A 20,822-nucleotide genomic window follows, 5' to 3' on the forward strand; every position below is an offset into this window, starting at 1 on the left:
CATTACTATTTAACTATTGAAACATACCATTACAATTTCTCAAGGATACCACCAGTCCACCACATACCCCTTCACTACATTTTATATTTTTATAGGATAAAATTACCCCTTTCTTTTTTTCCTTCTCCCCTTCTCCCTTCTTGTTTCTACATGCTCTCTCTCTCTATCTCTCGAGAAATTTGGGATTATACCATCGCAAAAGAGTGGTTTCGCTGGAATACCATCGCTACAAATTGATTCACTATAATAACATCCTATACTGAGAAGTGTTCATCAAAATGCTATTTTCATTCTTTTTTGTTAATAGAATGCGTTTGCTCAATTTTATTTTTTCACTAGACCAAAATACCCCTACCTCTATCTCTTTCTCAATGTCGTCGGCCAAAATACCCCCATCGTCCCGAATTCCCGATGTTGCGGGGCGCTGGTGGCGCCATGTCGATGCAGCCACCATCGTCTCCTTGCTCCCTCCGCTGGTGGCGGTGGCGGCAGTGATCGCGGTATCAAAGGATGACCGAGCTCGGCCTCCACAGGCGTCGGCGGGATCCGACTGGTTCGACGGAGGGCGCCAATCCGGGTGATGCGGCAGCGAGGAAAACATCGTGGATCGTGACGGCCCCACCCCCCGTGCATCATCGGCGGCGGCGGCGATTGCAGCACCGGAGGGCGACCGCGCTCTGCCACCATAGGCGAATTGGCGGGATCTGGTTGGTTTGACGAAGGGCGCCGATTCGCACAATGCGGCAGCTAGGAAGATGGCGCGGAACGTGCCGGCGCTGCCCCCTACAGCGGTGGTGACGGGGGAGATCACCGGCGTCAACATCATTGGGGGCAGGCCCGTGTCTTGGCTAGCGCTCGCGCAATCTGTGGCGGCGCGTGGGTCGTGGCCCAAGTCGGCGTCGTCTGACTCCCAGGAAGTGATAGAGGCGGGGGTATTTTGGTCGAAAGAAAAAAATAAAATTGAGCAGAAACATTTCTATTAATAAAAAGAATGAAAATGATATTTTGGTGAACACCTCTGAGATTAGGATGGTATTATAGTGAATCAGTTTGAAGCAATGGCATTCCAGCGAAACCAATCTTTTGCGATGGTATAATCCCAAATTTTTCCTCTCTCTCTAGGTGGAGCACCCAAGCAAGAGTTCTCATCGGCGATGAAGCTCGGCATCTCTCTCGTCAGTGAAGCCAAGGTGCAGCGACTGCAGGGGCACTGCTTCTAGTAGATTGGGCGACGAAAGCTATCTAGCTGTGTTCATACAAGGGGAGGGTTATTTGGATCCGACGACAACGGAGACAAGGAGGTGCAAGGGCGGAGGGGCGGCGAGCTCGATGGCGGGAAGAAGCAAGGGCATGGATCCGGTGCTGCTCGTCACTCTGCCCTTGTTCGTCTTATACTCTCTAGCATTGCCCGTTGCTCCGGCGCAAAGAGGGACCTAACAGGGGATGGTCGGCGGGGAGGCGCAAGGGCACAATGGGGAGACGCGTTTGGCTGTGCCCCTGCAGTTGTCGGCAAGAGGGATGCTGAGCTCTGCCGGGTGTAGCTCCTGCTTGGCTGCTCTACACAGAGAGAGAGGGCAGAACGAAGAGGGGATGAGGTAGAATAAGGGTAATTTTTTCTTAGAAAAATAGAAAATACATAGATAGGATATGTAGTGGTATATCTCCAGTATCTTTAAAATTGTAATAACATGCTTCTAAATAGTTGAATAGTAATGGCGTATATCAAAACCGTGAAACTTACAATGGCGTGGATCCAATAAATCTTAGACCTCAAAACATTGCAAATGCAATATTTCATATTTGTTAAAATAATTCTGACTCAACCCACCACCACGATTCAATTATAGCACTACACTTTTACCAATTACTACGCGTATATAGCTGAGTTCAGATTGAATCTTCTTTTTTTTAACAAACACAATACAAATGCAAATGTAGTTACTAATCACAACACATGCACACTTAGCCTATCAACACACGTACACCTTATACTTATAAGCACCTCTAAGAATAAGCATCTCTAACAAATAGGACCAACAAATCTCGAGATTGTCGATTTTATATATGGTCATGCTAACAAGCTTACTCATTGACCAGATACATCCTAGGGCTCCTTTCGAACATTAAATTTTCATTTTAAAGTTTATTTTTATTTTTATTTCATCATAGTTTATTTTTTATATTGGCTTTTAAATCGTCAAGAGCATTTATATAAAGTGAACATATCCTATGCACACAAGTTTCTACTACTACTGTAAAAAAACACTGCCGAACAACCTCAATACTTGTAAGTGTGTGTTTCATATAGGGGTTGTTCGAATACCTAGACTGTTGCTACGGCGTAGCCAATAGGAACAGTGCCACAAGCACAGGACGCAGCAGGTTGCAACCATAAACCCATATGCCAAACAGCCCCATAATCGAAAAAGGCAAGTGAATATGTAATACCCCAGCGTGTTCCTAGTCTGGTTCAGTCCATGTGCGTATTTTAATTCTGGTTTAGACCCGTTAGACTCAACTGTTCGTTTGGTGGGAATAATCCCACATAGGAAGTTCAGATATAGGTTTATATATCCCACGTAGGAAGTACATAGGAAGTTTAGATATAGGCTTATATATCCAGTTCACTCCAAATATAGTATCAAGTGAGAACAAAAGTGTAAGTGGGGTGCTATGTGAATGTTTGTCAACTACAAATAGTTTTTCCCTCGAACCAAATCCGAGAGATCTTCTGTTTCTGATCACATGCTTGCAGCTTATCCAAATTCCTCACAATATTATACAATTTATCCAAAATCCTTGACCACCTTACACCGATTTATGTAAGGCACACCTTAAGTCAATGTATGACTTAGGTAATCCTTGGAGTGCCAATAATCACCCTACTCTTTTTATCACCTACCCTTGTCCTTACCTCTTGTTTGGACTAGGTAGATGAGCAATTGAGCACATATCCAATCATTTATAAGAAAATCGATGTTACAATGTATATATTACTAGCAAGCAATGCAGTGAGATACTGATATATAGTGTTTCATCTGAAAAAAGAAAGCATGGTGTTTTATTTATTACTCCCTCCTTCCCTAAATGTTTGACGCCGTTGACTTCTTTAAACATGTTTGACCATTCTTCTTATTCAAAAACTTCTGTGAAATATGTAAAACTATATGTATACATAAAAGTATATTTAACAATAAATCAAATGATAGGAAAAGAATTAATAATTACTTAAATTTTTTGAATAAGACGAACGATCAAACATTTAAAAAAAGTCAACAGTGTTAAACATTTTAGGATAAAGGGAGTACTAGCAAACAATGTCCCATACACACATAGTTTCTCGAGTGAAGGAAACCCAGGCCAAGTATGTCCAAAGTTGTGAGTGGACCATGGCATTTGGCATGACATTGCAATGTCTTGTTTTCCTTCTCTTTTTTTTCTTTTTGTTGCACCAGTAGTTAAACTTTTTTTTTCTTTTTTTTCCTTCACTATTCTGCAGTGAAGGAGTGAATGAATAACGGTTGCCACTCGTGAAGAGAAGAGCTGGAGCGGCAGTAGCCCAGAGCTTGGGTGGTGCATGTATGCCAATGCCAATACAAACTCGAATGGAAATTGGGGTGATATTTTCTTATTTTATTCTGGGCACTGTTTCCTAGTACCAAACCACTGTGGTCCATGCAACCAATATGTTGGGCCCTTCTCACCATCCTCTCTTTCTCTCTGCCTCTCTCCACTGGGAATAATTTTTTAGCAAGAAAAATACTGCCCCAAAGTACACAATCCAGCCTCAACTGCCCCTTGTGCCCCACTCCCTACAAAAGTCCATGCTCCACCAACAAAACCTACACACATCAGAGTCCCCACAATTATTTCTAGGCCTTAAGTTGTTTTCCACTTCAACTAGCAAACTAGTTAGACCTGAATTAGCAAGTGAACATGAAAGACATAAATAGTTATTAGCTAGTACTCCCTCGGTCCCTCCATCCCAAAATAAGTACTAGTTTGAATAGCTAAGGTGTTACCACAATGCATCATCTCTAGCTAATTTCGTGCAAAAAGGAAACTTAAATCCACTTCCTCCTTTAGAACGCAGGGACATGAAAAATGTAGAAATCGGCTATCAGGCCATTTGTACTCCTATGTACAGGAATAGAGTTAAGAGAAGAGATAAAGAGAGATGGTGTATTGGTCTACTTAGATGGATTATAAACTATGAGATTTAAGCTTATGTCTGAACTGCTGAAAAGAACAAAAAGCAAAGGAAATGAAGTATTTGAGACGAAATAATCCTATAGGGTTTGACAGGGTCATCGTTTGGCTTATTCTGGGAAAAAGCCAAATGACATAAAAATTTTATATAGTGTTCTTAGCGATCTAAAAGTAAAGGCTGAAATATAAACTACGATGAGAAAACCCCCCAAAATCAACTCCAAATTTGAGGCTGAGAATTCAAATTTTAAATTATAAACGTAAGCAAATACTCTAGATGAGACTGTCAAATCCTCCCATGCTCCAAAGGACCCCTTCATGTCAAAGGACAAATGGTACCAGAGTTACCCATAATATAATTATTAATTCTTGATTATCAGATCAATGCTAGTACAAATTTATTCATGACTAAATGGAACACTTACCGGTATGCATAGTTTACTATGTTCGGATCAATACACCGTAGTATACTTAGGCTGAGTTCGAGAGTGAATGTTCGGAACATGTCTCTTCGGAATGGAAAACAAGATGGCTCATTAGTGCAAGTATGAGTTAAAAAAAACTTTAAAAATAGATTAATATGATTTTAAAAGCAACTTTTAATAGATTTTTTTTATAAAAAATAACCATTTACCGGTTCGAGAAACGTGCACGTGGAAAATGAAAGAATAGAGGTTGGCAAATATGAGTTCCAAATGAAGTCTTATACGAGAAATCAAATGCGTACCTATTTCTTGTGGTTGTGGACACAAAGAGCATGAATAATAATATAGTAATAATTAAAATACCTTGTTTTATGATATTATCCTTGTTTTAGTAACAAATAAATTTTGTTTCAAATAGTAAGACATGTACTTGTGCTGATTTTTGTAGCAAAAAGCTTGTTCTGATTTTCCTGTGGGTTGTGGCTGTAGTAGTGTAGCATGTAGGGGCCAGCCTGCTTGGAGGAGGCAGTGTGTACTTGACTTTGTGGGTACACCATGTTGGTGGGTCTAGAGTTTTACTATGTGGGAGAAAGGAGAGTACTGCAGGCAAAGGTCCCTGTGCCCACTTCTTCCTGCATGCATGCTTCTCTGAACTTTTTTTTAGTTTTTTCCCTCCTCTTCCCTTCTTCCTCACTTGTCTGTTCCACCAAAGGACAAAACAATGCTGTTTATATATTATAATTGTTTGTGTTTTTGTTTAATCATGTGGGGGGCATTGTCACAAACTTCTCAGTGCTTAAGTCCAAAGCTCCAGCTGTGTCTTGGATTACCTAGGCCCAAAATGGTGATTGAATTTGTGATGCCATAGAAGCAAGTAGTGACAAACAAATGATTTGTGGGAGAAGGGGAGGTGGTGAAAAGGTTGAGGGGAGCAGCACATGGCCAGAGGACTTGTGTATGTCTTCACGTTAGAGCATACATGGCAAAAGTGATCCATATAGATGGGACCCACATAAATAGTTTTTCCCTATAGCAATCTCCACAATGTATATAGATACAAGGTATCAATAGGAGAAGAGAGAGAAGTAGAGATAGATAATATAATTTATTCCATATGGGTAGTCCATATGCATATGGGTATCTTTTGTTATTTTTTCCATATGGACTAGTTGCAAAATGGTTATAGATGGCTGAATGAAATATTCTATTGCTTATGGACTACTTTTACACCACATTGTGGATGCCCTTAGACTTGAGGAGGCCTTGGTTTCTGAGTTTCAGGTGGTCTTTGGATCCATAAGTCCTAGGGACTTATTTCAGTCCTAGGACTAATCACTTTAGTCCATAGCTGTTTGGTTATAGGGACTAAAAGGGACTAAAGTTCATTAAATGCGCTCCACAATGACCATGTTACCTCTAAAACCATGCAAAAAGAAATGCACCATACCCATACCCATACATGAGGGCAGCATGTGAAAAAGAACTACTTTAGTCCCAATAAGCTCCTCCCTTAGAGACTTATGGACTAAAGCACTTTAGTCCCTTTTTAGTCCCTCCTATTTGGGACTCTACGGACTTAAAGGGACTTAAAGTGGAGGGACTTCTTTTTTAGACCCTCAAAGAAACATGGCCTCATTTTCTCCTCACTTTGAGTCTTTGAGATGTGGAGGTGGTGTTGCCCTTACTGGTTTATGAGGACTAAAATTCTTGCAATGCTGGTGTCAATTTCTTGCCGACAAGTGGGTCCAAGTAAATAGTGCAACCGAGATGGTCCACGCGTTGGTGACCATGTGTAGCAATTGCTTTTGTATGGCCGTGTTTAGTTGGTGTGCTATTTTTTAAAAAAATATACGGGCACACATTTGAAGTATTAAACGTAGATTAATAATAAAATAAATTATAGATTCTACCTATAAACTGCGAGATGAATTTATTAAGCCTGATTAATCCGTCATTAGCAAATATTTAATGTAGCTTCACATTGTCAAATCATAACGTAATTAGGCTCAAAAGATTAATCTCGAAATTTACATGCAAACTGTGTAATTGGTTTTTTTTGTCCACATTTAATGCTTCGTGTATGTGTCCAAACATTTGATGTGACAGAATTTTTGAAAGTTTGAAGGGAACTAAACACGGCCTATGTAAGTTTACTTTGTTTTTCTTGTTATTAGTCATAGGTAGATGTTTCAAACCATAGGAGACATTTTATGGTTTGTGACTAGTGAGACACAGAGTAGAAAGAAGGGGAGACAGGCCCAGCACAGATATAGAAATACAGTGCCAATCAACGCACATCATGGGAAAATTGGTCAAGGCATGGCCCTCTGATCTATGTGGCACATATTTATCAATCATTTTCATGCTTCATTTGGGGAAGAAGGATGCAATGTTGTAGAATAATGGTCTTTGAGCATTTTGGTTTGCCCTTAGAAATTCTTTGACTTACAATGTTCTAGTGAGTTTGTACCCCAGCTATGAGCTAACACACACAAGATATACAATGTATATTATGTAGGAGTACTCCTCATCAAGAATAACATGTAATTTTATTTTCTTGTACACATCATTGAACAAGAATGGCCTGATTGGACTCCTCAAGAATAGCATGTCTTCTTTTTTTTTTTTCTCTTGCACACATCATTGAAAAAGGATGGCCTGATTGCACAAATCTATTATTGCTTATAATTTGTGGTGGGGTAGATGGCAAAAGTCATTAGTAACGTACACTTTGTCTTGGCATCTACATGCACTTTGCTTTCTCAACATGCTCATGTGTAGTGCTCCAAAGGAGCAAAACAAAAGATAAGCCCTTGTTTAATTAGGTGTAGCAATTAAACTAGTGCTACATATGGCAGTGTGCTTAATCACCAGAAGAGGCCATGGAGAGGGGGACAGAGTGACACTCACTCCTTTGAAATCAGATACTAACAGTACTACTAGTATGTACTCCTACTCATGTGTGTGTAGTCTTTGGAGGAAAAGAAACAAAAGGAAGGAGGGCCCCTCATCCATAAGAAATTTATATAGTATATGTTATTTATACATGTGTATATATATAGAAGATGTCTTGTATCGAGGTCAAAGAGGCTACCTACAAAAGTCCAAGAAGGAGACTACGAGCAAAGCGCTTTGCAATTTCGGTCGGTTTTTTGGTTCCTTGTGGCGATTTGTTTACGTACGGGGGTTGCTTTGGCTTGGCATCATCTACCATGAATGTTCGTAGATTACAAGCGACGTCGTCCTACTCCTAAATCCTAATGCTATCCTCTGCTTTCACATGCAAAGTGTAACCGTTCCCAATGCCCTCTCTATGATATCCATGTCAACCTCAAAACACTCTTTGCATTCCTGCCCCTTTCTTCAATGAAAGTTTCTTGCTAATTACCTCCATCAAAGTATACTTCCACACTTACACCTAGAGTAGATGGGCTCTGTTTGGGACTTCGTGACAGTCTCGATCTCCCTCTTTAGGTTAGATTTGTGCAATCAAACTTCGAAAAATACATAGCCAACATGGAATAGGTTAATATAACATTGTTTTTTATATAAAAATTGATATCGACAAAAATTTTATGGAAGTTGTTTTTCGTATCACTATGTATTATTAAAAAAATGTGATTCGAATTATAAATGGTCAAATGTTTTTTTAGGAAATTATTGTGGAGATTGGAAATATCTACAGGCCACTTGTTCAATGTTATTGTGACAATGATTATCGGAGGCTAACTTTTCCATGACTTAAATTGTTATAAGTGTACAAATTTTGTCGGGCTAAGTTTCCAACCTAAATGGTAGTATATATTTGGTTGGATGTAGAGGCTGTGTAAAAAATACCATTCTCTAGAAAAACTAAAAAAAACGTGTGCAAACTTTGGAGCAAAATGAGTGTAGGGCGTGTGAGCCAATGTGATAATTAAGTGTAGCTTGCCTCAGCTGAAATTAATACTCAACCGAATAGCTATCTAACGAAGTTTGTCATAAGCCCATGACTAATACTTGGCGTGGCAACAATATATCCGCGAACCAACAAACAAAGCTCTTAATAATTCAATCAGATCCTAAATAAGCCATGAAATGACTAGGTGTAAAGGCCGTGTAGGCGGTGAATCAGGTTGAATGTGAAAGTCACCAAACCTAATGCTCCGAGTATAATGTAGTTTTTGGCTTCCCAAATTTTGATTGATATTTGTAAAACTTCGTATAAAATCCTTGCACCCTATGCATGGAAAAATAATAATGCTCAACACCATTACAAAGTTTAGAGCTTCTTTTTGACAAACGAAAAAAATGAAGGAATGTTGGAGGAATCCTTTGGAAAACAATCCTACATGGTCCTTTGGAACAAAGAGACGACCTTCCCAAATCCTTTGGAATTCATATGGAATAGCTAATTTCATAGGAATTATGAAGGAAACTTAAGGAGAGGCTAACCTTATGTTTTCTCTTCTATTCTCTAAAATTTCCCTTGTTTCCTAGAGTGCTGTAAAAGAAATACTTAATCGATCCCTTGTGCATTTACGTGGATTTACAACTTGTAGGATTCGTTGCGGCGTGATGGCTTATTCCTGTTTTTCTTTAATGGCAAAATTTCTGTGTTGTGTCCGCGCTGCTCCCAAATGTCCCGAGAAAGCCCAACGAGAGAAATTAAGAATCTTGTTATATAGAAAAAAATGGCTATCATTTCTTTTTCTGACGAATCACGCAATTCCCCAAGTTCACGAACTAATAAGACTTAGAGAAAGATATTTTCTATCTTTCAAGATTCACCCTACAATATGGGGTCAAAAAGCCAAAAAAAACAAGTGATTCGTTTTTAGCCTTCATAAAAAGAAAACAGATTCTTGAATCTCTTTCATACTCATGCCACATCGTGATACTGCAGAAAAAAGAACTGCAAAATCCGATCCAATTTTTTGTAATCGATTAGTTAACATGGTGGTTAACCATATTATGAAAGACGGAAAAAAATCATTGGCTTATCAAATTGTCTATTGAGCCGTGAAAAAGATTCAACAAAAGACAGAAACAAATCCACTATTGGTTTTACGTCAAGCAATACTTAGAGTGATTTCTGTTTTCTCTTTCTTTTCCTTTTTGTTTGTTTCGAGAAAGATATTGTCTGATTCTCCTTCTATTGATTCTTTTCCGATCGAGATGTATGGATCCATGTGTCTACATACCTAGATTCTGTTCATGGATTAACGAAAATGTGCAAGAGCTCCACCCTAAGGGCAACTTAGACGGCGAAAATCCGCCGCCTCCCTCCTCCTCCCCTTCGCCTCACCGCTGCTTGAGTGGATCGCTAGAAAAGCCGGGCGGGTCACAATGATAGCGGCACTGGGGCGCTCCGCCCTCCCCGAGGTAGCTTCAACGACTAGGGTCTGTGCCTGCTCGGTGGCGGTGCCGCCCAACCTTGGGTCTTCTCCCTCGGAGCCAACGAGAACACCGATAAAGGAGGCCACAGTGGAGATGGTGGCGGTGGGGGCGGGGCCTACGCGGCCGGATCTGGCATCCTCTAGCTACCCTATGGTTCCAGAGACAGCGGCAGAGGCAAAGGAGAGGCATGCGGCGGGGAAGAAGCCCGCGCGGCGACGACAACGCTTGGATCTGGCCCCTGTGGCTGGATTCGGGCCCTCCTACGCTGGATCTGCCCGGGAGCGACAAAGAGGTCACCCTGGCTGATGGCTTTAGGCAAGGGGCCGATGGCGGCAAGGCTGACTCGGCTGGCGATGGCAAGAGGACGTTCGGCAAGGCTAGCCTGGCCAATGACGGTAGGAGGTTGTGCGACGTTGCCGGCGGCAGTAGGAGGCCAGCGCATCGCAAGCAGCGACGATGGGGCATCGGCATGGCAACAGTGGCCGTCGAGAGTGCTGTGGCGCGGGCGACGGGAGGCCGTAGATGGCGGCAGTGAACTGGCACGGACAGTGCTCCGGGTAGCTACTGGCAGCAGGAGGAGACAGAGCGAGTTGACGGCGATACGAGCGAGCGGCTTGAGGCGGGGGTACCGCAGGTCATCCGATTGAGGCATCGACGAGACGGTGGTGTCGTGAGGTGGGTGTTCCAGGCTTGCGACGGGCCCTGATCTAGACGCTTGTCCTCTTGCAGTGGCACCTTTGTCGTCACAAGATGGCTATGTTGGTGGGCTAGTGAAGGGCAGAGGGAATCCATTCTTCTCTCTCACTCTCTCCCTCTCCCTCTCCTTCTCCAGCCCAACTGCGTGGATGGTTTCGAGTGCATTGGTGGCCGAGCTCCTTCTTGATGACCGACTGGCGACGAGGCACTGGCGCGGTGGCTACACATCAAAGGTGTGCGGGTGGTGGGCTGTTGTTTCTGGCAAACGACTTTGACTCGAGAGGGCAGAAAGTTCACGGGCGAAAGCCCAGCCTTCGGCCCAGCAATGGCAACGTCTACGAGTGCCGCTATCCCCTTAAGGTGTTATTATGTGATCTCCTCTGCTCTCCATGATGGATTTCTTCAAGTGAAAACTATGTCATGGCCCAAGACAGGCGGCGGGACTTTTAGATGTTGTTTCTTTCTCGAAGGTCCTTGTTGTATCCATTTGCCCTGCAGTAGCATGGTCTGTTTGTAGACGTGTTGTGTGGTTCTTTTTTCTTTTCATGATTATGGCCTTCCAAGGTTATAGACTTGTAACTTTTTTTTTACTCTATCAATAAAAATGTCACGCTATTTTGTGCGGTTGTTTAAATAAAATGTGTGTGTGTTTTCAAATAATTCGTTACCAAGGAGACCAATATGGGCTTTGGAACTAACAGTACTGTTAGAATTCACATCGGACAGTGCAAATTGATCAGGACAAAATACTGAACAGTAACCGGATACATTGAAAATTTCTATAGGGCAGTGTTAGGTGTGATACTGCACGAGCTATGTTATGAAGAAATGACTTGGGAGAAATTAATTAACATGATGGAGTAGAATCTGCACATTTATTTATGACCATACCCATCATTCCCATCCATAATTAACTTGGCCACTACATGACGATTCCGACTAATAATAGGAGTAAATCTACCAATGTGCATCCAATCATTGTGATCTCCAAATTATTTTCCCTCCATTGCAAGAACAAGATGCCTTTTCCTATTTTTTTTCTTTCTTTGGCTTTAACTAGGAGTAGTCCTCGCTTGTCTTCACGTGGCAAGCCCGGGAGTTCTTTTGCCATCTTTAATTCTGCTTTCTCCTCTTTATTTTACTTAAGAGAATTTTGCCAAAAAGAAAGAGGCTGTCCTCACTCAGTTCCTCACCAAAAGAAGAGTCTAGCAGATTTTCTCTCTGGTCCTTTTCTTGTGTGGACACATGCTTGTCCACGTAGGAATTGAAGAGAAAACAAAGTCAAATCCATATTGCACCATAAACTTTTGAAATTTAAAATTAAGCAATAAAAAAAAGAGAGAATGTCAGGGTGAGCTAGAAGACCGGTGAGTCATCACTACTATGTTTCTCTAGCCATTCCCACAATTTGTGAGGAAAGCCACCTGTAAAATTGATCTTTTTGTTTTCAAAAATTTTTCAGGAGGGATTTTGTTTTTCAAGCCCATATTGATTGAGGGGGTTTTAATTATCAACCTTTAACATAGATTCCCTTGCTAGTACCATACGAATTTTAGAGAAAAAATAAAGAGAGAAAAGGGGGCATAATGCACTTTTTTTTCCTGATACTTCATATGTTCATTTGTGATCGAAACCAAGGTTGGAACCACTGAAACAGTTTTAGTGGGAATAGGTCTTGTGTTTGGCTAAATCCCAAGCTGCCATTAATCAGAGAGCACATGAACACAACAGAGACATTCCCAGCAATGTTAATGCTAACGCAGTTGGAAGAGAATAGGAAGAATGCACATTTATTTGGGCAAAACGAGAGAAGCTCCATGCAAGCCAAAACAGCACTAGTAAAAATTTGAGAGATCTACTACTAGTAGTAATGCATTTTCATTAATGGTGGAAGAAGAAGAGGTGAGCACAATAGCCTCAGGTCTGCTGTTGTAGCTCTAGCTGCTCATGGGAAGTGGGCAATTGCAGCATTTGATGCCATTGCCATTGTTGCCACTCCTCATACTCCTACTCCTTTATACTCTCTCTTCTCTCTAGAGAGAGAAACAAGAGAGAGAGAGTGAAGCATGGTTCTGACAGTGGTGGTACCAGCAGAGTGAGCAGACAGGACAAAACAGCTTCTTCCTCACCTCCATCCATGGCTATGGTGGGTTGAGGTTGAGGCTGAGCTGAGCTCAAGAGACCATCAATGGCTACATGAATGAACCTACCCCTTCTTCGCACCTGCATTCTTGCATTGCATTAATGGAACATCTTTTTCTTGGACTGAACCCTCCTCCTCCTAAGCTTAATTAGTGGCTTGCTTTAGCTTCTCCCCTTCCCGATCCCGACCAGAGCAGCCTCATGCGGCGTACGGCGGCCAGGCGTCGCGGCTCTCCTCGTCGGCGGGAAGCGGATCCGCGGTGGTGGCGGCGGCGGCGCCGCGCTTGATCGGCCGGCCGGGTGGCTCCAAGGCGGCGAACAGCGAGTCGACGCTGCTGGACGAGCTGTCGCAGCTGAAGCAGGCCGACGCGCCGATCACGCCGCTCGGGCTCGCCGGCGCCGAGTACAGCCCCGCCGCGCGCTTGCGCTTATTTTCGCCGCCGATCACAATGCCCCCCGCCGCCGCCGCCGCCGCCTCCTCGGAGATGATCTTGGCGCACTCTGCCATCTCATCCTGCGCTCACCGCACACATTTTCATCACCACGATGGCGGCGAGAAGACGACGCGCGATGCTAGTGGGAGCCATTACTACTGACCTTGGGGGCATCGATGAGGGCTAGGAGCTCGGCGTCGTCGCCGCCGCCGCCGCGGCACCATCCGGCCGTCGCGAGCAACGCCGCGGCGGCCCACGCCGAAGGGCGGTGGCGAGGCCACCTCCAATCTGCACGCGCCCACGCTAACAAGATAAAACATGGAGTCTTTTTGCGAGAAATGTGGTGGCTTTGTCGTAGAAGAGGATAGAGAAGACCCACCGGGCATCAGCGCGAGCAATGCGGTGTCACAGTGGTGAAGGCGCGCGGCGTGGGCGGTGCCGAGGAGGGGTTGGAGGTAGGAGAGGGGCGTCACGGGGTGCATCCGCCATCCGAGCGCCGAGAGCACCAGCAGCTCCATGCGGCGCACCGTCTTGTCCTCGAACACGTAGGCCTCGTTGGGGTCGGCGCGTTCGGCGGCGCAGAGCTGGAGGTCGAGGAGCACGGGCACGCGCGTCTCCTCCACCTTGGCGGCGAGCGCGACGCAGGCGACGGCGGCGAGGCGCGCCATCCAGGGGCGGTCGCCGAGGCGGAGCGCGCCGCCGAGGAAGCAGCGGTCGAGGTAGGCGACGGCGAGCGCGGCCGTGAGCGCGGAGAAGCCGAGCCTCGCGACGGCGCGCAGCGCCCACCCGACCGCCGCCTCCCGGGCAGACACCCCGCCGTAGCCGTCGTCGTCGGCGGCGGGGCGCAGCGGGTCCTCCTTCCCCCTGAGCGCGTGGAACAGCGCAGGCAGGTCGTCGTCGAGGAGCGGCGGCGGCGGTGGGGGTTGGTGCAGGTGAAGGTCGAGGTGGAGGTCGTCGTCGGCGGCGGTGTCATGGAAGAGGTCGAGGTGCTCCTCGGGGCAGTAGAGGGAGTCAAAGAGCGTGGCGAAAGCCATCTTGAGTAGCGTAGCGAGTACAAGAGCTCAGCTCAGGTGGCGGCAATGGCGGAAGAGGAGGAGAGCGGCAGCAGCAGCATAGGCATGGCTTTTGGTCGTGGTGGAGCAGCAGAGTAGGAGCGGAGGTGGAGGGAGAGAGACGAAGAAGACGAGGCGATGGATGAGAGGTTTTTATTTATTAGAGTTGGGGTTTGAGAGCGAGAGAGAGAGAGAGAGAGGAGCTTTTATTGCGTTGCGTTGGTTTGCTTTTGAGTTTTCGGCTTCCCTCCCTCCCTGGGTTGGGTTGCTTTCGGGGTTCCCCAGGCAAGGCAGGGCAGCAGGCTGCAACGCTGTTGTGGCTGTGCAGTGCTGTCTTTTCCATCCTCTTCCCTCTTGCCTGCTTGCCCACCTCGCAACGCAAATCCATCGCTAGGAGTACTGTATACAGATGCATACTAGTACCAGTACGTATTTTGTCCCGACGGGTAGTATTTTTCCCTGCATTCAAATTTTCAAATGATAAAAATATACAACTTTCACAAATAGTATTAACTGCAAATGTACCGGATTTTATGGACACATGTTTAAATCTCAAATTTTCAATTAAAAACAATTATTTCTCATAACCTTAAACTTTTACAAAGCTAGTACACGCTGTATTTTGATAAGGATGGATGGATGGATGGATGCCTACTAGTGAGAGCAAGTATAATAGTAAGCCTACTATAATCTTATGTGGAGGAGAGAGGTAAACAAAAGAGAATAGTGTTGGCTCTCATGCAATAGCTAGCTTAACACAAGCTCCAAGACAAATACATTAAATGTATAAGAGCAAGTTCAATAGTATAGCCCACTACTAGCTCCAATTCATCTATAGCCAATCTAATAGCCAATTCATACAATAGTTGCTTACTATGCTATTAATATACGGTCACACCTGTCATACACACATTGCGTCTTGGAGTCCGTGCTGCAGCTGGCTACAAATCTGTAGCCAGCTGGTCTTCTCTCTCATCGTTTATCTCATTAAAATATGTTTGTACCTGCTCTAAGTGAGAGATAGAGATAGAAGAAGAAGAAAATTATAGCTAACCTTATAGCTAATCTATTATATGTGTTGACTTTAGTATAGGCTAATACTTAGTAGGAAGTGGGCTATATTATTATCCTTGCTCTGATAGGCATAGGCTTTGTCTTAATTGTTTTTATTTGAGCTTGAATTTTCTCTATAATTGTTGTTTTGTTACCGTTATTTATTTTTTAAACTAGGACTACTGCTTTAATGAATTGCTAATTAACCATCTTTACGCTGAGTTCGTTTTTGCACGCACCTTTTCTAAACCGCTTAAATGGTATGGTTCTTTTAGAAAAAATTATAGTAATGTTGCTTTATAAAAATCATCATGATCTATTTTTCAATTCTTTGGCTAATACATAAATAATTATGCGCTAATTCATAGCTCCGTGTGTTTTCCAACCCAATAGTCCGGGCACAGCCTTAGCCATTTTCATGGTCTCGGCAAGAAAAGAGACAAAAAGAATTCTCGAGCAATGTATATATGGTTTAAAATCTCATATGTTTGATGATGGAACATACAAATGCTTCAGTTAGAAATAATATTCTTTTTTTAACGATCAGCACCAGATTCATTGAATGGAGTGGTAAAAAATTACAAGACTAGTGCCCCTGGAAGGCAGTAGCCAAGAAGAAAAAAAAAACATCACCACCACCACACACTGACGGTGCCTACAGACAACCAAGGAGAAAACTAGCACCGGATCGGCTTCCAATAGACCAACAAGGAAGCTACGGCCGAGACCACTCAAAACCAAGCCCTAACAGCCGGCCACCAAACTCGACTCTATCCACGTTTTTGGGATTGAATGGGAGAGGGTGAGAGAGAAGATGGAACCGCTCTCCCCCCTAAGACCCGCCAACATGGCCAACCTGTAAAAGCTAGGGCGCCATCGTAAGAGGACAAGACATCTAGAGCGAGCCTCCACCAACTGCCTGAGAGAAGCTTTGGCAAGGGGGCTTCCTAGACAACGTCTCCAAGGAGAACAACGACGATGAGCACCATTGCTGTTGTTTGTCGTGGTCTCAGGGAGAACCAAGATAAGGTTTTCACCCGACAGCCCCACTAGAGGGATGAGACGGCTCGACAATGCCAAGAGGGAAGACGACGACTGAAGTATCGTCGTTGCTGTCCCGATCAACCCGGGCTAGGTTTACACCCGCTGCCCGCTCCCTGCTAATCCACACCTAGCGCTTCAATGCTCCACCACCGGCCAAACTTCCGTCGGCACATGGACATCACTGCGCCGGCACCCCCCACAAATGCCAGCTACACTTCCCCATCATGATGGTCGTGCCTCCACTCGCCGCGATGACCTCCCGCCATCACCAGCCATGCTCTATATATGCTGGTCTTAACTCCACACTCCGTTGTCCGCGCAGGCCTGCCGCCAGCCACGCTAACGAGCACCTCCACCGTGTGCCGCGTCGTCTCCACGGCCACACACCACCACCACACTTATCTCCCTAGCCTTGCCGCACATGCCGTTGTCCTCTCCCCTTCTCAACCCTGGTGGAAGAGCTGCTAGGGCCAGATCTGGCCGGGAGAGAGATGGATCCTGTCGTCGTTAGGTCAGCACAACCTGCCCCGCTGTGGTCGTTGCTCAGGCGACCCACATTGTCGCCCGGCCCTCGCTGGTCTTCAGGCGTTGCACCATCACCGACCTCCTGCTGTAGCCCACCGCCCACACCCGTGCCGCCCGTCGCGCCCACTCCGTCTTTCGGCTGCAGCCCGTGCCGCCGGCCACCGTGCCACACGGCAGATCCGGCCGCGGGACCACCGGATCCAGCCATAGTGGTGACTGAAATCCACTTTCCATCACCGGTGAGCGCACCGCAGCTACCGGCTTACGCACTCCGCCCCGCCTCCCTCGTGCTGGAGAAGACCTGTCGCCGCGATTTGGCCCCACCGCCGCCATCCCGGCTCCCCGCACAGTTGTCTGGCAACGAACTCTGGCAGTGGCGAGGGAGAGAGAGGGGGAGGGATGGGTGGCAGCGACGGCTAGGGTTTGCCCCAAGCCCGCGCGAGGACGACCTGGGGATGCGCTCTATGTGTAGAAATAATATTCTAATGATAAGTGATCAGGAGAGTTATCTGAAATCAAGGTTTCGGATCCTTTTGGAGACGATGAACAGGGCCAAACATATCATTCTTAAATAAACGCGTGATCCCAAGCTGTTTGCCATCCATGTGAAATTACTTACAGTACCATTTTAGGTTTTATTTTGGACAGTTTCTATAATTTATTTACAAAGACATATATGGGACATTAGTTTCTTGGCATACTGTTTTGTTCTCAACTTCAAAAACCTAAATAGGAAAAAGATGAGTAAATTCATTTTCTTTGTATTTCTTTTTTATCAAAGCAATTGCAACATAAACAATAGATTGAGAAATTTTAAAAATGACGGTTGCCATTTAAGCTTCTTTTATTTCCTAATTAAGAGAAAATTTGTTGGCCACGAAGAAGATGACCAAAAATCTGTTGGCTCCAAGTGTGTCAAGGTTTGACAAGAATATATGTGTATGACTTTGTATTTCTTTATTACCAAAGCAATTGCAACATCTAACTGTCTGTCTTATTTGAAAATGTTTTATGATTAGTATTGTTATTATTATTAAATGATAAAACATAAATATTACTGTATGCGTGACTCTTTTTTAATATTTTTCATAAATTTTTCAAATAAGACGGACGGTCAAACGTTGGACACAGAAACCCACAACTGCACTTAAAATGGGACGGATGGAGTATTGGCTTGTCTAGATATTTGTGTGTCCCCTCTCTTCCTGTGGTGTCTGTACCCTCGGGTGCCCTCTTTATCCAAGTAGTTCTTGTAGTGTCTTAGGACTTTTTCTCTTTCCTTATCGGAATACCTTTTGTATATGAGGTTTTGTTCCATAATAATTTGGATGGCCCCCTATAAGCTTAATACATAAGTATTAGGTGTGTCTTATCTATAACACTGATACACACATACATATATTAACTATCACTTTTTCCTCCTCTAAATTGATTTACCATCAAAACCTCAATCACATCACTTGCATGCGCACCGATATGATTTAATTGAATAGGTCTTAACAAGTTTAATACTATAGCCAACTGCTAGTTCTAAATTGACACATCATTTATAACCACTCTAATAGCCTATCAATACAATAATTTTATATAAATATATATTGCACCATTACTACTTGGCTCACCTCTCAAACACACACTATTTTCACTTGTACATTTTTTTTATATTTAACTAAATAAATTAGATCCATTCCAAAATGAAAATTATTCCAAGCACATAAGCTGATTTTAACCATATTATAAAACCATTTTATACAGACAAATTATTCTTTATATAACTGACCAGAAAATAATCTAGGTTGTACGTGCCGTAAGGACGAATATGTGGTGATTTTTCAAAGTTTATTGAGTTCATGTACAGATTTTAAAATTCAAAAGATTATTCAGCTAGACTTAAACCATGTCAAAACCATTTTGAATTTGGTTACAGCATGAAAACTAAACGCCATGGAATGTTTAGGTATGACTATAGTGTTTGGTTTCATAGTTTATGTTTTTTTAAGGGAAAGTTTACGATTTAATTGTAGACTTTTGTGAGTGCTCAGATATGTAAAGTGGACTTTTCCCTATAAATATTAGATTTTTATGTTTTTTTTACTCCATAACAAACTATGCACCAATTTTAAGGTTATCTGATCTGTAGAAAAGAAAATCGTGTGTTTTTGACCCAAAAAAGGTTAATTGAGGGTATGACATCCCATATCTCATAGATACGATAAATTTAGTGGCAGAGGCCATTAATAAATATTTAAAAAATTAACTTGAGACAGATTCAAAACAAATATTTCGGACTGGACATAGTAAATTTGTTTATATGGGTTTCTGGTAGGTTAGGTGCAGCTGAAAATTTCGTTTCTATAGCGGGGGATTATCTACTCATGTCTTGCCATTCTCGTAAGAGAGTAGGAGAGATACCTATATACGTTAATTGAATCCTTGCCACTATAATCCCCGTGAGCACCATTACCTCAGGATTTTTTACTTTTTGTCTGTTTTGAAAACTTAAATTTACAAATAGATTCATGAAAAAACTTATCTTAGAAATGGAATATTTTGTGGCGCCAACGTTATTGGCGTCATGGTCTAACATGGCTGCACCAATGACATTGGCGCCATCTAGGCCCCTTGCTACACAAAAACTAAATCACTAATGTAAATGGGATCGATACCAATGACACAAAATGTTTTAACAAAAAAAAAAACAAAAGGACTTATTTGTAATAAAATAATTTACAAATAGAGCCTTGATGTAAGTGTCATTGGTGCTAAGGACCTATTTATAAAAAAAATATTTACATTTTCGTCCTGTTTGAAAATATGTTATAAACAAGTCCTCAGTGCAAATGTTATAGGCACCAACCCCCTCACATCAATGACTTATCTTTCGTGGAGGGGGAATGGGGATGACACTATCATGTTGGACCATAGTGCTAATGACGCTAGTGCTACGAAAAGTGTCCATTCTTGGAATAAGTTTTTAAAAGGTCTATTTATAAATAAGTTTTAAAGGTCTAAAATGTAAAAAAATCTACCTATTTCTTCCTGGAGAGCGATGAGCGAGTTCGACATGAGCAAAGAATGTCGAGGAATATAATGGCCGCAATACGGAATGGAGCGCGCGACAAGACGGTGCCCACAGTGGCTAGTGAGAAGACAAGGTGATGCCACTACTTTCCCTTTTTTACATAATAAAATTCATTGCGGCATTTACTTTAAAGAAGCCACAACCATGAATTACAAAATCACACCTTAATTAAAAATAATAGGGAGAATAGCTACTTTAGTTCCTAAAGTTTCTCTGTAGGATCAGTTTAGTCCTTAACCTTTTAAATGGTCCAAAGAAATCCTTAACCTATGGCATAAGGCCTAGAATAGTCCTTGGGTCCACCAAAATCATCATATGGATATGCCATGTCATCATTCATGCAAAATCTATGATGAATTGTCTAATTTACCCTTACGTATATCATAGAAAAATAAATATAAGGGTGAATTAGACATAACTATAGGAAAAAAATACTTCTTTTTTCACCCTTTTGAGGAATATGTTTGCTCTTACATATACCATATATATTTTTTTAACTTTTTCCTTTTGTTTTTTATTTTCCTATACATAAGGGTAAATTAGACAAATCATATAGATTTTGCATAGGAAGGTGACATGGCATGTCCATGTGGCGATTTTGGTGGGACCAAGGACTATATTAGCCCACATGACAAATTTAAAGGACTTGTTTGGATAATATGAAAGATTAAGGACTAAAATGACCCATGAGCGAAACTTTAGAGACCATATTAGCTATTCTCCCAAAATAATAAGAAAACTTCTCTCAATAGCCGTCTAAAGATAAAGGTAACACTTATCT

At 43.0% G+C, this 20,822-nt stretch overlaps 1 protein-coding gene across 1 annotated transcript; it reads right to left on the reverse strand.

Moving 5' to 3' along the window:
- Positions 1-12,042: 12,042 nt before the first annotated feature.
- LOC127784054 (cyclin-D3-2) lies at positions 12,043-14,518 on the reverse strand. The gene is made up of 3 exons (XM_052311233.1): positions 13,665-14,518; positions 13,449-13,573; positions 12,043-13,365 (listed from the first exon to the last, which is right to left on the reverse strand). Exons 1-3 carry the CDS (start codon positions 14,317-14,319, stop codon positions 13,051-13,053), a joined length of 1,095 nt encoding a protein of 364 aa, XP_052167193.1. The 5' UTR covers positions 14,320-14,518; the 3' UTR covers positions 12,043-13,050.
- Between the last annotated feature and the right edge of the window lie 6,304 nt (positions 14,519-20,822).

Source organism: Oryza glaberrima, chromosome 9, assembly GCF_000147395.1.
Source record: "Oryza glaberrima chromosome 9, OglaRS2, whole genome shotgun sequence".
Lineage (NCBI taxonomy): Eukaryota > Viridiplantae > Streptophyta > Magnoliopsida > Poales > Poaceae > Oryza > Oryza glaberrima.

Excerpts from the sequence above, each read along its gene's own strand:
- LOC127784054 (XM_052311233.1), bottom strand. The coding sequence starts at position 14,319 with ATGGCTTTCGCCACGCTCTTTGACTCCCTCTACTGCCCCGAGGAGCAC. Across the intron at positions 13,574-13,664 it reads ATTGCTCGCGCTGATGCCCG|ATTGGAGGTGGCCTCGCCAC; the intron begins GTGGGTCTTCTC and ends GGGCGCGTGCAG. Across the intron at positions 13,366-13,448 it reads CCCTCATCGATGCCCCCAAG|GATGAGATGGCAGAGTGCGC; the intron begins GTCAGTAGTAAT and ends CGGTGAGCGCAG.